This window comes from Hoplias malabaricus, chromosome 16, assembly GCF_029633855.1.
Source record: "Hoplias malabaricus isolate fHopMal1 chromosome 16, fHopMal1.hap1, whole genome shotgun sequence".
Classification (NCBI taxonomy): Eukaryota; Metazoa; Chordata; class Actinopteri; order Characiformes; family Erythrinidae; genus Hoplias; species Hoplias malabaricus.
The window spans coordinates 8468006-8485354 of record NC_089815.1 but is presented as its reverse complement, the minus strand read 5'-3'; the positions used below and the strand labels follow the sequence as shown (position 1 = coordinate 8485354).

Here is a 17349-nt window from a genome sequence, read left to right as displayed (position 1 = left end):
TTTCTGAACCCTGACTGGTTGGTTTGAGTTCACAGAACTTACCTAGCATAAATACCAACATAAAATGGTGGCAAACCTTAATTCTTATGCAGTTAAAACCATCATAACACCTCTGCAATCAGGCTCACGGTAGCCTTTATTTTCACTTTGTCTTTGTCACATCAACACTCAGTTCTTTAAAGTTCTTTAATCATTAATGCTTCATTGAGCCTCTGTCTCAGATTGCTGTTCACAAATCCTGGAAGATGCATAGTGCTGGCAAACGGAGGCATTTGGAAAGGAAAAGATGTGGCTTTGTTTTACCAACCAGCATCATTGATCATCATTATAATTAGAAAATGTCAACCCACCTTTCTGCCTGATCAGCCTCTGATTGAAAATAGCTGGCTGTGGTGAGTAATTGAATTAGTTCAGTGTTTGTGTGAGTGAACACACAGGAACGCACTCACGTTATTACACTTCTCTCATTCAGACCAGTAATGAACATGTGCATATCAAGTTGCTGCTTATATACAAAGAAAGTCCTAGCTCTTTCATTTATTAAATGTTTAAACAGCACAAATGGTAACATGGAAAAATATTTCACTCTTTTCAAAATAGATGGTGTGTACTACATCAACGGCATATGTTTTAAGATTTGAAAAAGAGATTATACTGCAACCTAAAACAGCAGAGATGGTGTAGATTTGTCTCTATGATAATGTTCTAAATAAGTGCAAACACATATTCCAGTTGTCTCAGTGAATTGCCAGTTTAACATGGGCTTCCATAAAGTCACAGATACAGTTTTCCTTGAGTGTCAGTAAATTTAGATTTTTTTAATACTGTGAAGTCCCTGCTCCTCTTTTACATTAAAGTCAGAAGTAAAATATTTCCTCCATTGTAAAAGTGTTGAAAAGGATCTTGACAATGTATTATTCTCTCTAGTGTCCAGCAGACCTTGCTGATACAGAGAGAGCAACAGATGATGTTTATCAGAGATGAGTGGAGTTAACACAGGGAGATTTTAAAAACAGATGTCATTGGGGAGGGGGTTTTGTTGCAATGTTTGACAGTTTTAATATTTACAGCTGCTCAAAACACAGAAAAGTAAGCATTTGACAAACAGACTATTTCACTGTGGACCCATACAAAGGTTAGCAATCTTTAAAAAATCCAAAACAGTTGGTGCTGACTAGTGTTGATTTTGACAACACAATGCAAACCAGAGAGAGGGAATAAAGATGATGCCCAAAGGGGATGAATAAGACATTGCTTAGGTTTAAATTATACATCACTATATTTCATACTCATGTCTGTACAGATAGTTCTCATGATATGATGAACATTTTGATCACATTTAACTGGACATACACAGCTCAGTACAGTGCATTTTAAACAACAGTTAGACATAATAAAACACAGACTTGACCTCTAAACAAAACAAAAAGAAGACTGGGGTGGGACTCTTTCAGAAAACAACTCAAGGCCAGCCTATATTTGGAAAAGGCAAACAAATTATCTGAGCAGTATTACATTGAACCTGAAGGCTCTGACACGAACGTGTGTTTATGAATCTGAATTTCCAGGTATGGTTTTTCTTTTTTTTTGTTGTTGTTTTAAATAAGAAGAGATAGAACCGCATTGAAATGCTTGCCTCAAAGTCCTTTTCTTTTACCAATGTATCCCTTATACAAGTGCACCTACTGCTGGCCTGTGCCAGGAAATGCACATTCAGCACTCAAGGGGAAATGGATTTCTCTTCCTCCATCTCTGAAATCAGCAGGATGATATGCTTGACTGTGCTGACGCACATGCTGACCTAAAGGCCAAAACGTGCAGGAGTTCGTTTTGGAGTCATGGGCACGTCTTCTCGTCTGCCTGGAGTACAGATCTTCACTGACCTGTAAGGAAAAATAGATGGAAGAAATGGGAATGGGTAAGTGGAAAAAAAAAAAAAAAGATTTTAAAGTATAAAATACCACCATCAATGCTTTGGCAAAACAGGCTCATTTTATTCATTTTGCTTAATTGTATAGCCCACACCTATAGAGGATATTACAAGTTCTACACTGAAAATAATAAAGCAGAATTAATAGAATGTATTCAGTTCAGCTTAACTGAATGTATTCAGTTCAGCTTAACTTCAAAGTGTCTAATATTTTCTTACTTAGAATACTTCACTAGAATGTATCTGTAGTAAAACAGTAGCTATAGAAGACTGAAATCACATTGTAATTTGTGTGTATAGAGTGCAGAACATAGCAAATTACAGTAGTTTAGTTTAATTCAAGAATGTTGTGATAATGACTGGTGGAGAGAGGGGAAAAAATAAAACAGTGGAGGGAGGACTAAAGGAGACAGAAAAGGACAGTTTGTCTCTGTAGGGACTTACACAGGTCTCACGCCGGTGGTAGAGTGATCTATCATCTTTAATTACTGCTCTGCACCGGCCACCAGCACTCACCCCAAACTCCCCGCCCTCTGCAACACCAGGGATTTCACCCACTAGACCACCACCTTTCCCCCAGTCTTCATTCAAATCATGTTTTACTGATTTTATTATTTGGGTTATTTATCAGGTGGCATTATTCTGTCATATTCTTGGCTATTGGAAATTGATCGCCATAAATTTGACATTAATAAATAAAATGCTCATCCGTCAGGTCCTAAAACCCTATCACCACATTGTATACATTTGGCACAGTTTCTTTACAACCATAACTGTCTCATAAGAGAACCTCAAGGTTAAAGGGGAATTAGAAACCACGAATTGCTATCAGTTTTGACAAACTAAGTCAAGAAAGGAATATTAAAGAATAAGAATAAACATACACAATTTGTCGCAGTTACATACAGCTGTATTCTTAATACGTGTCCGTGTGGGGTTCCTCCGGGGACTCCGGTTTCCTCCCACGTTCCAAAACATGCGTTGATCGGTGACTCAAAAGTGTCCATAGGTGTGAGTGAATGTGTGAGTGTGTGTCGCCCTGTGAAGGACTGGCAGCCCCTCCAGGGTGTGTTCCTGCCTTGCGCCCAGTGATTCTGGGTAGGCTCCGGACCCACCGCGACCCTGAACTGGATAAGCAGTTACAGACGATGAATGAATAATAAATGCTATATTCCTCAGAGTTTACTCTATAGAGGCCATTTAAGTTCTGTATTCAGATCAGTGGTGATAGTTTATTTAATGCACCATGGAGACATCAAAGACCAAGACAACGACCACCGCATTAATTATCACATCTCTCTGACACAGAAATCAAAACTCAATATGTTCATATGATCATCAGACTGTCTACAGTCAGCCAAAGAAAAGCCTTGATGTAGAGATAAATGTACTGATTAATTAATAGTGTTATTTTACAGCACCCATCTCTTTCTTGTGGGATCTGGCAGATGTGTGCAAAATTAATTTCCCAAATTAATCTGAAAATTAATGCGCGCCTGTCTTGTCTGCAACGGCACCACTTCAATTGCTACGGTAATGGGGGTCAGCAAGGAGTCAATATTATTTCTTTTCCTTTGCAATAGAGACAAGAGGTGAGAAAAGCTCATCACGGATGAGACAAGGAGGAGGGCTGGCGAAGAGATGGCACAGTGCATGGAAGGATAGGGAGGGAGGTAATAGTCTTCTCAAAATTGCAACATTAGTATTTCAGCACAGCAGACTTTTGACTATTTCCCAAATGAGATGATTAAGGTTTTGTGAGTGCATGAGCAGTGATTGGCTTTAAAGAGAGTGAGCAGCTGACTGTAAATCCTCTCCCACATGCAGATGAAAGAGTGCAGTATAATTGTGGTGGAGGTGGAGGGGGTACCTTGCACTGCCAATGTTGTTTTTCCTCTCCTGCTCTTCTTTCCGTGCACGCAACTGTTGTTCAGCCAGGGACATTTCCTCCTCCATATTGGTGATCTCTTCTTTGGCCCTCCGTCGATTCTCCTGAAAGCAAGAACAGAAAGGTGGGTCCAATTCAGAGGGTTATTCAACAGAATGCCTGAGGAAAATGCATGAGGAACTAATGACTGTGCTTTACCTGTCTGCTCTTTCCAGCGTGTTTAATGCTATAGAACATGGGGCCCAGCTCCGCCAACCATTCACCATCCACTGCTGTCACACACTGCATGTACTCCTGCAACAACAAAACCAGTGTTATGCTACAGCCAAAGGTACCACAAAAAGTTAACATGACAGCTTGGTCATATACTATTTTAACATATACCAGTTAATAGGCACTTTTCCCATTATTCATGAAAATTTCTATAGTTTCAATTGCCTCACTTGTTGTCTTGTTTGCAGTGGTGTCTATCAACTAATCTAGTCTAATCCCTAGAACAAATTTGGTGGTTCAAGCACCCCAAGTCCTTGTTTTAGAGCATTACATTCCTTAAAACGAGACAAAGCAAAAGGGTCACAATCACAAATTATTCTGCAAAACTTTAAGGTCTTGTCCATAACCATAACGAGAACTTGGTCTAGACATTATGCATCGGCTCTGCAGTTATTGTCCACATGACTATGACCATCTCTAATGTTTCATTAAATCTGTTTGATCTATGAAACTGATTTCATTATTCGGTGTTTACTTGTAAGGCATGTAGAGCTGTTTTTTAATGAATAAAGTGCTTTATACATACAGCAGCACATTGTGAAAATTTAGCAAAATCAGCAGTGACAGCGCATCGAACCTGACTTTAAGAAGGGCAACATTTATTGAGCCTCATCTCTGGGTTTTATAGTAAATCAAGTGTCAGGGTCACCACTACTTTTAAGACTATACTGAGTGCACTTATAGTCTGAGAATGAGACTGACTCAGCACTGCCAAAGGAGATCAAGACTCAAGTTTCACACCGGATTCGTCACGGTTCTGGTGGTAGTGGAGAAGTAAAAAAAAAACAGGAAAACTAAAAATCACACCATTGCTAACACACGACAGTGCAAGATAAAGGAATTTAAGAAAGAACTGATGAACGGTACCTTGGTGGTCATGACCAGCTCGTGGTAGGTGATATAATCAGGGGTGTAGCCCATGCCAAAGAGAGAGCTGGTGGGGTGAAGGTGACAGGGCATTCCAGTCCGCACATTCACATACTCCCCTATGCCCTGTGAAGACATTTTTTTTTTACATATTAAACATAATGTACTCAAATGCCACAAAACCTGCTCCTTATAGACCCTGTGTCCAAACGTCTGAGGATACCCCCTTATTATTAGTGAATTCAGCCACTTTCCATTTAATTTGTAAATTTGCATTTACAGTGGATAGGTTTGCTGTACTGTGCACACAGTTATATATTCCACAGAAAAGCATGAAATGAAATGATACGGGAGCTGGAAATCAGCTCATCTTGGATGAACTGGATAGACTTTTGTAATACAGGACAACACTCAACGCCTTCACAGAGAAGTAGAAGCTGTTCTGTTACTGCAGCAAAGAGGAATAAACTGGATCTTCATATGTTTTGCCCATGTATCGTATGCAAGAATATTGTTGGATTTGTACCTTCAGTTTCGCAGCCTGGTGAAAATAGGCTGCACATATGCACTTTCTGATCACGTCCCAATCTGAGCCGCAGGAGGTCAGGTTCATTTTCTGCTGCACCATGATGTCTTTGAGTTGGGCTCGCACTTCCCGTACCTGCAGAATATAACTGTTATCAATGTACAGCAGACAATAGGTGCAAAATAGTAATGAAACTGCTGCCATGTTTATTCCGTTTAAGGAAGTAACACTGAGTAAAGGAGCAGTAAACCACAATGTGAATCTGCCTTACTTTTCGCATGGCCTTGGTGTGAATGAAGTGCTCATTGCACCAGATGCTGGAATAGTTGTTATTCTTCCACTGCAGGTAAACATTGAGGTAGGTCAGATGATCACTCTCAGGGATAGCAAACTTCTCCCTGACCTGGTCACTCTCCTCTTCTCGCCCCTAATGGAAGCATCATACATTAAAGATATATGAGTAGTGTAACAGAAGAGCCATCTCCTACAATTCCATTAAAATAACAAATAAAGACAGATCATCAAGATGCTGTGTCTTTGCTGGTGCTGAAATTAAGGACATATATATATATATACACACACACACCTTTGGTCTGTAGAAAATGGTCGGCACAGACAGCATGGAGACTATAATGAGGATATCAGCACTGCAGCCCATATCACAGGACACAATCAACATCTTGGACAAAGCTGGATCCAGAGGAAATTCCACCATGAGCCGCCCAGTGGGAGTCAGAGCACCTGGTAGGGAGAGAAGAGGGAGCTACAATTACACAAAAATATATTCCTTTATCCAGTTTGATATCTCAATCCTTCATAGGAGGAACATAATGCAGGTTTAAGATTTTAATCAAAGTTTTACAGGAAAAGATGTATATGATTACATGGCAGTCTAAGAGGCTTAGTGAAAAATGCGGAGAAAAGCAGAGTAGACACTTTGGGCAGGTAAGCTTTAATCAGAGATTATCTGCTGTTAACACGGAGCAGTAGTGATACAAAAAAAGCCCACGTTCAGTCAGAGATTGAGAAATTTTCAAGGACATGCAGCTAATAAGAGTCAAATTCTTTGACCATTTAAGAGCCGGCAGGTCATGACTGAAGCGCCCTTGAACAAGGCACCTAACCCCCAACTGCTCCCCAGGAGCTGTGGCTAGGGGCATATGTGCTCACTGCCCCCTAGTGTTCACTAGTATGTGTGTAAATGTGTTTCACTGCACGGACTGGGTCAAATTCATCTCTGTGCAAGTACAGTGGCCAGTGGAGAGAGAAATAAAACCTTAAATGCAAGGATTAATATACTGGTGAATTGTATATAGCAGCTGGCCATATACACCAGTCAGCCACAAGTCTAAGGATCTGAGAGCCATTAACTAGGGCCACATTTATATTGTGGTTTTGGTAGTTACTAACACCTGTCAAGACCTGCTCTGACTAATACATGACCATCACAATTTAGCCCATGTCAAATCACTCAGATACTTACACTTCCATTTCATATAGAAATGTACATATTACATGAAGTTACAGTCTGTGTGGTATCTGTATATGTATTGGTGGTATAGAAAGGGCTGACCTCACCCCTCACACCACTAAAGGCAGTGAGACTGGCATTGTCATTTACCCGTGTTGTCCAGGGCACCCAGTATCCACAGTTGGTACATGGAATTGAGCATGTTGTCTTCAGGTGGTGGGTCCATGAAGTGAAAGAGCAGCAAGTCCTGCACCCCAAGAGACTTCAGCAGCAGCACCACATTAGCCAGATTGGTGCGTTGGATCTCTGGGATGGTTGTGGTCAACATCTCGTTCTTGAAGGCACTTTGTGTGTATAATCTGAGGAGACAGAATGGAAGATTAATCTATGTGGAGGAAGCAAACATTTAATAAGAGAAGCAGAATACGGAGAGAGGGGAAAAAGAGGGAAAGAAACCTGCACATGGACAGGCAGTAAGCCGTTTAATGAAAAGGTACAGAATAAAGGCTCTGCGTGAGACTTGAGGAATGACTAATGTAGCAATGGCTAAAAGAGCGCAAAGTCTCAGCTCTGTTCAGACTCGCTCCAGTCCTGCCTTAAAAAGGAGCCGAAGAGAGCTGTCCTCACAATAAGCAATTTCCAAACTGCTTATGAGTGTCTTAAAATACCCAAAGCACTTAACGCGGCTCTCCTCGCTGGCACGCAGAGATAGGTCTGAGCCAACACGGGATTTGTTCAGCCATTCACCTTATTGGATAATCCTACTGAAGTTGGTGAATTACGCTGAAAAGCTCAGCAGGAGTGGGTATGCATTTTCTCTTCCATATAAGCAGAGCTGAAATAACGCTGGCACTTATGAAGGGGCTTCAGGGTGCGGATTCACCACGCAAGCCACACAGACGACATCCCTGCGAGGTCTGTCTCTCTGTTTGGGTGCTGCAGACTGAAACTGATTGTTCACAGAAACAGACTGTTCACAGCTGCAGAATGCCACAGACTGCGTGCTCTTAAGAGCAGCAAGACACATTAAAATGGACGCAAAATAATTCCCTCTGTGTGCAAGCGCATGCTGGTGAGACCTGCATGTTCACTAGAGTGCAAATTTGGAAAAGGTCACTGGAAACGACGAGCAAACGAGGAGTCATATTCTCCTATATGTAAACAAAATGAAACAGCATGAAATACTGTCAGGATTATGGTTTTATTTCTTTCTGCAGCCTCTTGGCTGCTGGATGGATGTTACGAATGGGGGACAGGCTTGCAAATCAAAGAGACAGAAATGGCAATCTGCAAGGGCATTTGCGATTTGGAGAGATCTAGGACTCGGATGAACTACAGGCCACAACAGACAGCAGAAATGGAGGAAAGCTAGCGCACAAAGAAACTCTAATGGTAATGCTTTCGCAGTTTGCTTTCAGTGCGTGGAGTGGTTTTAAAGTAGAACAGAATGTTCTCAACGTGCAAAGCACTTGTGATCTGAACTGAAATGATAAGGTGAGGCTAAGGCTTACTGGTGTTGCTATGGTTTTCTGATGTTTGATGGTAAAGAGGGACATTGTGACCCCCGATTTTTCTTTCATTCTCCCGGCCTATCCCTGCCATTTTCTGGCAGTGGATGTTGGATGTGCCATCCCCTATAGAGGCTAGACTGTCCACAGGTCACAAAGAGAATAAAGGCTCTAACGAGGCAGGCTAAAGACCACTTTCATCAAACCTGCCATTATGTCTGCCACAGTCTAACTCTGTCTCTCCATCACAGTCTCATTTTTACACCCTTCCACTTTCCCCACTGCTGAAATAGGGTCTAATCAGTCTCTGTACCCTCAGCAGAAATGTGTTAATTAGGCCAAAAAGTAGTATAACGTCTAGCAGCCTTCAAGAGACATGTGTGAGTATGCGTACCTGTAGCACTGGCCTGGACCCGTCCTCCCAGCTCTGCCAGCACGTTGGTTGGCATTGGCCTGGCTAATGGGGTAAACCTGCAGAGCATCCATACCTATACGAGGGTTGAACACCTGTGGAAACAGCATTAGAACCAGATGAATAACAGCTGGAAAACTGCAAGGACAGTCTACTTTCGACACTTGCATTTCACCTCACAACCACAAAGCAATTAAACATGAAGTACCTTGAGTTTGCAATACCCAGAGTCCACAACAAACATGATGCCATCTACTGTCAGAGAGGTTTCAGCGATGTTGGTGGCAACAATGCATTTCCTCACTCCATCTGGGGCCTACAACAAGAACGATTACTCACAACACAAGCCGTATTTGGGATAATGCTTTGCTAAGAACTGATTTAAAAGGTTATTAAATATTGTGCAATTTCCTAATTTTATCAGTGCACACAAATATAAAGCTGAAAAATCCATGTTTTTAAACGAGAAACAGTATTGTCTTGTCACAAAAACAACAAAAAAAAAACTTTAATTTAAAAGTGATATACTTTTAAACGAACATATAAACATACAATGGGGTGCATTCTGAAACATAAAACAACCCAAATATTATAAGCAGATCTATTTCTTTTAACCCATGGAAAATGTGGTTTAACAACCACTGCAGTCAAAACCTCGCTCTAAAAAAACTGCAGCAATGTAGAAGTTACCTTCTGAAAGATCTTGGCCTGCAGGTCTGAGGGCAACTGAGAATAGATGGGCAGAACAGCAAGTGGAGGAGCATTCTCCAGATCCTCCAAGCGTTCTATAATCTGATCTGACGTTACCTGCAGTAGGTCAAAGGGTTTAGTTAGGATGCAGCTAATAAAACAGCCTGACAAACAACACCCTGATGCCTTGAAAAATACACAACCAGCATGTAATAAATAAACATGCTTCCTATCCAGATTCTCACCTCAATGTCCTCCTGACCAGGCATGAAGATGAGGATGTCTCCAGCCATTCCACTGAGGTGGATTTGCAAGGCCTGCTTCACCGCAGCCTCAACATAGTCCTCCTGAGGAGTCTACAGACACACACACACACACACACTTATCATCAATGTGCAGAGACATACACTGAAAACTACATTACAGTCTATTACATTGTAAGAGGATCCATTAACACCTCTTACTTTACTGAACAAGATGTCCACAGGGAATGTCCTTCCGGGAATGTGGAAGATAGGAACATTTCCAAAGAATGCTGCAAATTTGTCAGAGTCCATGGTGGCAGATGTGACAATGAGCTTCAGATCAGAGCGCCTGGACACCACCTTTATAAACAGCAAAAAAAGAGAGGAAGAAAAGAAAAACATATCAGACAGAAAATTAATTGAAATGATCTGAACTCCAAAAAAAAAAAAAACCTGAAACCCTGTACAATAAGGTCATAACCGATTAAATGTTGATCTGACCTCTCGAAGCAGGCCAAAAAGCACGTCTGTGTTGAGGGAACGCTCATGAGCCTCATCCATGATGACTGCGCTGTAGTGGTCCAAATCAGACTCGCGAAGAGACTCTCGCAACAAGATCCCATCTGTCATGTATTTAATCATGGTCTTCTCAGAGGTACAGTCTTCAAATCGGATAGCATAGCCAACCTGTCAAAGAGATGAGGACAAAGCTTTACAGATCCAAATATGAAGATACCTTTATAAGCAAGGACAGCCAAAACAAATCCATTAAGTCTAAGATCACCACAATTAAATTACCTAGGAATTATCTTTAATTCTAAACTATCTATGAATATTCAAGTGAATTTACAGAAACATGTCACGAAGTTGTGAAATATAAAAACATAATAATATTAAAATGAATACATCAAAGTTTTACATATCGACACCTACACGAAACGAATGAATGGCATTAAAATGATTATAGTTCATTAGAACATTCATTAATTAAATGCAGCCAATTCACATTTTTTAAATTCCATCATATGGGATTATAGTTCTGTGTAAACTAGGTTTTTGTATTCACCTCTAGGTAATTCTAAATGTATCCACTAGATGGCAGGAATAATTCACAAAACCAATGTTAAGGGGTTTTTGAGACAAAATTAACAAAACTGTGATTGAATACAGCTGTAATTCTTCATTTTGGTAAAAACTGGAGTAATTTTAAACTTATGAAATCTGATTAAAAATATGTAGGATTAATAATGTAAACACTTTAACAATGTAGGATTTGCAAACAAAATGTCTTCAAATTTTACTGAAATAAAATCATTAAAAAAAGAACTACTCATTGTACTACAAAGAACAAATGTGTGTTCTGTATTTAACCCATCTGTTGCAGTGAACACACACATACACACAACTAGTGCGTTAGAGGCAGTGAACACACACCTGGAGCGGGTAGCAGTCATCCCTGACACCCTGGGATAGAACCAGCAACCAGCTCCCAAAACCTCTCCCCATTAGAAATATTCCATCACAATGAATAAACCACAACTCATAGCTCACCTCTTCTCCGAGGTTGCTGCCCATCTCCTCACTAACTCTCTTGGCCACACTCATAGCTGCCACTCTGCGAGGCTGTGTGCAGCCCACCATGCCATAACTGGTGTAGCCATCCTCATGAAGGTACTGTGTTAACTGGGTGGTCTTCCCACTGCCCGTCTCACCAACTACAATCACAATGCTATTGTCTCTGCAAAATCAACGACAAAACACAACTCATCAATTTGGCAGATAAGTCATTACAAAGTGGTATGTCAACATACAGTTTGTATTCATGTTAATAAAATAACTAATTCATAACATTAAGGCAGTTACCTGATTATGTTCAGTAGCTGTTGTCGGACAGCAAAGATGGGCAGAAACTGTCTCTGCTCCAACAAAGTCTTTTTCTTAGCAAATTCACTGCTGGCCTCACTCTTTTCCTTCATGTGGTCAGCAAACTTCTGCTCTGCCCTGAAAGAAAGAAAGAAAGAAAGAAAGGAAAGAAGAAAAGAAAGAAGGAAAAAAAGAAAGGAAAAAAGGAAAGAAAGAAAGAAAAGGACAAAAGGAAAGAAAGAAAGAAAGAAAATGAAATTCAACCATTAAAATATATATAATTACAAGGTACATTTAAATAACAGATTATCTGAATATAGAATAAATATTGAATGCGTTAGAGCCCAGGAAATGCTGGGAGAGTACCTGTAGTCTACAGCTCCATCCTCTCCTACTGGTTTGGTTTCAGAACTGTCTTCTTCTTTCTTGATGCCCATAATGTCTCCAAGCTTGGTCCCAGCCAGCTCCCAGTGTTTGTGCTGAGCCTGTTTCAAGAAAAATAAGGTGTATTCACTTAGTGAACTGACCTAGACCTACAGACGTTCCAGTCAAATGTATAAATGTTTCATATTCAGGAGCTGTGTCTGAGATTAAATAAAATCTACTTGACTACTGAAGGGGAATATAGTTTGGGAAAGTGTTTCCAAATTTAAACGTCAAATAAATATTTATAATAAAAAAAAACTATAACCTTTGAATAGCCTGAACATAAAAAAAAGACATCTGCATTAGTTTTTCTGTGTCCTTTCACTGGCACTGATTCAGAATAATGGATCTGAGAAGTTTTCTGGTTTGTAAAGTTGAAAAAAGGATAAATAAACTTAAAGGTGAATTTTCTACAGCGCTGTAAATACTGTGTACATATGACTGGTATCTCTGTGAGCTGAGACCGAAAGTGAAGGAGGGAAATGGCACCTTCTTGCGCTCCTTCTGCTCTCTGTGTTTGCGGACCAGCTGGCTGCCCTTGCGGGATATAATCGCCATGTCTGAAGTGGCATCTTTCACAGGAATGACTGGCTCAGGCTGTAAAGAGTTGAGACATACATTGTTATTTTTTTTTTCCAGTAAATTATTTGAAGTAGTAGTTCGGTCATTTCATTAAAACAACAGCTCAAGGCTGGAAATCATGAATGCAGATCTATAATTTCTGACCTTGCCATCTTCCTGAGAATTTGAAATATTTTAGAAACTAAAGCCGTCCAGAATGAGAATGTTCCAGACTGGCTTTCAGATCAGTCTTCTACTTTACTGAATAACGATAAGACTTTAATGTTGTTTATAACAAACCAAAAAAGTCATGTGTTACTCCGCATTAAAAGCAGTCAAAGTGGGATATATCTCACCTGCTTGGTGAAGACAATTCTGCCATCTAAGAAAGGAGGAACTAGGTTGTGGACCAGCAAGTGGACTTTTGCTGCATTGTCTTCTTCAAAGTCCTCATCCACTTCCAACCGCTGCACAACGCCACTGGTTAACATTCGGTTAGTCTCCCAACGTTCATTGTCCTGATGACGACAGACAAAACACAGAAGCATAAGAGAGTATCCATACGTACTGCATTTGCCTGCAAGCTGTATAATGGAACTCAGCGAACAATTTACCTCATTGATCTGTCGCTTTTGAGCTGATATTCGTTTCTGGGTCTGCTTTTGTAAAATCTGCTCTCTCTTCTTAACATACTCATCTGAGCTTGAAGTCAAAGGGTTATGGAACTCATCATAACCCTCATCCATCATGTACCAATCTCTGTCGGCTTGCTGTGGACAAACAAATTACGTAAAAAAAAATGTAACATATATTAAGTGTAAAAAGCTTATCAGCTTATTGTGACTATTCAATAAAAGATTCCTAATGCCATAGATTTACCCTCTGGTCTTCCTCCCATTGCTCCTTCTCCTCCTCATTTTCAAAGGAGATGCCATCCTCTCCATTTTCCTTTTTACCTATAGTAAGATGCAGTGTTTAATTTTTAATCCAATTCTATTTAATCTGTCATAAATATACCTGTTACATATAAAGTGGATGAATAAAATTAGGCACTGCAGAGTTATTCCAATTTATCCACATTAAATATGTTTAAACAAACACCACAAAATAATCAGAAGGATGTTCACCTTTCCCTCTAGAGAGACGAGGGGTGGAGCCAAGATGTTTCCTGTCATTTGCCCACTCATTGTATTTGTATGAGGGCGTGGGTAGAGGAGTGTCTTCTGGATAACGAGCCCTCACTGACCTTAGGAATAAACACATTATGCAAAATAATATGGAAAACAATGTTGTTACAAACATGAAGACTCTTAAAAGGATTAATCATTAATGAATAAAAAAACAGCAGAAGAGATCCTCACTTGTCTCTCCTCTCGCTCTCGCGGGATGAGCGAGAACTGCGCTCCGAGCGATCAGTCTCCTTGTGTGAAGGAGCTGGAGAGGGGCTCTCCCAGTGGGAGCGGCGTGAGCTGGCATAGCCACTGTCATCTTCATCCCAACTTGACCGGGATGGTGTTGTAGCATCTGTGTGGGCACATCCAAAATAAATCAGTTTGATTCAGCATCAACTTTCTATTTTTATGCAATGGCAGATGGACTTGGGATCTCAGTCCTCTGATGAGGTTATACCTTTGGGGCGATGGCGAGGACTTTCAGGCTCTTCCCTGTGGGTCCCGCGGCTGATGCGCTCTGACCAGACGTCCCTCTGAGAGCGTTCGCTCCTTACACTGCCGTCCCCATGCTCCGAGCGAGCGCTGCTCAAACCCCGACTGCGGCTCGACTCTCGACCTTCTTCTTCAAAATGATCAAAAACACATAAGTCATTAGGAGAATAAGGGAGTACCCAAACCCATAAAATGTTATATCCTCTTTAGTCAAATGCTCAAGTAAACACACAAAGCACTAGCTCACCTCGATCACTTTTTCGCTCTTTGCCCCGGTTTCTGTCTCTATCCCGGTCCCGATCCCGCTCCATGTCTCTGCTTCTTTCTCTGTCTCTGTGTTTGCCCTCTTTGGATGATGCATATACACCATGTTCTCGACGGTCTTTTTCTCTTTGCTGATGTTTTCGCCGGAATTCCTCACTCACCCCACCAGGGTTAGAAGGTGTTTCTGAGCCTGTCATACGGTACTTTCTGCTGTAACACAAAAACATTTACCCTTCAAAATTAAACCCAGCTAATTATTCAGTCTCATGACATTAATTACATTTGTTTCATAGTTGCTTCTGAATAATTTACAATTTTCTGAAAGAGACTTTAAATATAATACGACTCACCTTTCTTTCTTCACATTCTTGCTTTTACCCCCTGCATCATCATCATCATCTGACCCAGAGTCGCTTTTGCCCTCCTCCCAATCCTTGTAGGAAGACACTTTGGACTTTTTTGAGCTCCTGTCATCGAGGTCTGAGTTCAGTTGCTCCTTCCCTTCCCGTTCTTTGCGTTTCTGTGCAGCCAGCAGATCCAGACCGAGGAGAGATGTCCGAGGAGCAGGGGCTCGAAATACATGCTGCTCTGCTGAAGCACTTTTCTTCTTTAATATGAGTCCACCAACCTGTACACCTGGGTTACTGCCTTCCAAACGGTGCAGGGAGGCATCATCCTCCATCTTTGTAGAAGATCTATGGTCTTATACTGCTGTTGCTCAGGATGTAAAGGTCCTTATCTGGAAAGGTAAAAATACACGTTTTGTTTTAGAGTCCATACGTACATGAAGAGTTTAATGCCTCTTAGTTCAGTTTCAAAATGTTATTAGATAAGTTCAATTCAATAAGCATTATTGGATGGCCATATTCAGACACAGTATTGCCAAAGCATTAAAAATGACATGAAACATACATTGGAAGGAGTACACCGACTCCTGCCTGAGGTGCTGTTTTGCATTTGCCCTAATATATATATATAACCTTGTGTGTTAGTTAAATTAGGAAGCCTTTTTAAACAAGAAGCCATTTCAGAAGAGTAGCCAAGGAACACGTCGAATTCTGGTTTTATTTACGATGGATCCAAATACTACATACATTTGACCAAGATTTGCACTCCTTGCTCAGATGGTTTTTTCAGTTCATCACACAAATATGCTTTGGGACTGAGGTCAGGGCTTTGCAATAGTCACTCCAATACATTCACCTTGTTATCAGTTCCTTTGCCACAACTTTGGAGGAACACTCGGGACACTGTCTTGACGCTAGAGCTGGGCGATGCAGCATTAAAATAATATCACTAAATGTTCAGGGTATTTTGCTAATAATGATATGGAAAAATTATTATATTATTATTATTTTTCAGTGTTTCAAGAGCACACTATTGCAACAAAATAAATGTTATATTAATATGAATTATGTTAAATTAAATATATTTAAATGATTGTTCTTATTTAAAAGTTTATTTTACCACAAATGTAACTCTTGTAAATGGGAGTCTACTGTAATCCTCATCATCAACCAGGTGCTTTGGCTCGAGGTGGTGAAACAGATGAGTTGTGTTTCCTCCTTCTGTTGTTACTGGTTTCTTTCATTTCTTACACAACACCGTGGTTTATTTTACATGAGATATTTTGTAACCAAACCACCTCCACAGACTAAAGTCACTCCCCTTTTATTCCGCCGCCTCAGTCACTTTTCACCGTACTGCAGTATCTAAATGAGTGACGTCATTACGTAAACAAGTCAGAATTTCACTACCGCGATACTGATTTTATTCTTTATTGTTGTAACTATTACGACATTATTGCGAACGATACACTACGGCACAGCCCTAACTGACGCAGTGGCGACCAAGACCCAGTTTTTTGACTGGTAACCTTCTTTACATTAAAATCCTTAAGTGTCTTTCCTCCACAGACAGCGCTTATAAGATTCAAACAACTCCCACAAAAAGCTATGTCCATTTCTATATTTTAAGGCATCTCTTGCTACTCAGAATGAAGGAAATCTCTCACTGTGGTTTTAACGGACGCCGCTACGTCATCGTGTAAACTGGAGCATCATTAGCCAAAACTAAAATTACAGCCAGAAATTACCTATTCAACTTATTGACGTCTAGATTATACAATATGGTAATATGTGGTGATACAATAAAAGTGTTAACATGACTCGAGTTATTTCAGCCTGCTGTCTGTAAGTCATTAAAATTTAACAGAACCGCGGAGTTCGAGTGAACATTAGCTAACAGAGCTAATCAGGGACAGAAAGGCGCGTTATAAAACCGTAAATAACGCTAAAGAATACACTCACCTCACCTTTCCAACACTCAGTGAACTCCGCGTGTTAAAGATAAATACATTGCTGAGGTCAGAATAATGTTAAGAGTTAGAAAATAAATGTAAAACTCAGGAAAAAACAAAACTAATCACGTCCACGGTGCGTACAGAAGGACGCCATTGCACTCACAGGAGTCAATGTTTCTGTCCCAATCCGCTCCCTCCTCTCTACTTACCACGCTACACTACACTGGTCTGAACATATTGGCTCCTGGACCCGGAAACACTGTACTGTATGAATATCAGTAAACAGTATATACCTCAGTCAGAACCCCAAAATGTTCTTTTTAAACCTACACGTCATTATTTTGGTCCAAAACGCCATTATTTTATGACTCAGGTAGTGCCCTATGTAGGAGGCAGAAAGCAATTTGAGCTTCTGCCAAAGTGACGAACACGAAACTTCACACGAAGAGTCTTAAGATA

The 17349-nt window shown here is 40.5% G+C and overlaps 1 protein-coding gene across 5 annotated transcripts; it reads right to left on the bottom strand.

Annotated features, from left to right (window-relative positions):
* Positions 1–711: 711 nt before the first annotated feature.
* Positions 712–17104, bottom strand: dhx38 (DEAH (Asp-Glu-Ala-His) box polypeptide 38). 5 transcript variants are annotated; one of them, XM_066647543.1, is made up of 27 exons: positions 16898–17104; positions 14939–15327; positions 14572–14798; positions 14290–14451; positions 14022–14184; positions 13788–13906; positions 13540–13616; positions 13275–13430; positions 13017–13178; positions 12589–12696; positions 12040–12158; positions 11674–11811; positions 11362–11548; positions 10312–10497; positions 10030–10170; positions 9811–9921; positions 9566–9682; positions 9084–9191; positions 8858–8970; positions 7106–7314; positions 6071–6225; positions 5756–5911; positions 5485–5619; positions 4959–5084; positions 4017–4112; positions 3801–3922; positions 712–1883 (listed from the first exon to the last, which is right to left on the bottom strand). In XM_066647543.1, the coding sequence occupies exons 2-27, from the start codon at positions 15268–15270 to the stop codon at positions 1802–1804; spliced, it is 3807 nt and encodes a 1268-aa protein (XP_066503640.1). In that variant the 5' UTR covers positions 15271–15327; positions 16898–17104; the 3' UTR covers positions 712–1801. The 5 variants fall into 5 exon arrangements, with proteins under 5 accessions (XP_066503640.1, XP_066503641.1, XP_066503642.1 ...); XM_066647544.1 differs by having other exon boundaries at positions 14290–14454; positions 14572–14795; XM_066647545.1 differs by having other exon boundaries at positions 14572–14795.
* Between the last annotated feature and the right edge of the window lie 245 nt (positions 17105–17349).

What these genes read in the sequence shown, in the direction of transcription:
- dhx38 (XM_066647541.1), bottom strand. Translation starts at nt 15,270, where the DNA reads ATGGAGGATGATGCCTCCCTGCACCGTTTGGAAGGCAGTAACCCAGGT. An exon ending in AAAAGCGACAGATCAATGAG is followed by an intron (nt 13,179 to 13,274) that starts GTAAATTGTTCG and finishes TGTCGTCATCAG; the next exon opens with GACAATGAACGTTGGGAGAC. An exon ending in GAATTGTCTTCACCAAGCAG is followed by an intron (nt 12,697 to 13,016) that starts GTGAGATATATC and finishes AACTCTTTACAG; the next exon opens with CCTGAGCCAGTCATTCCTGT.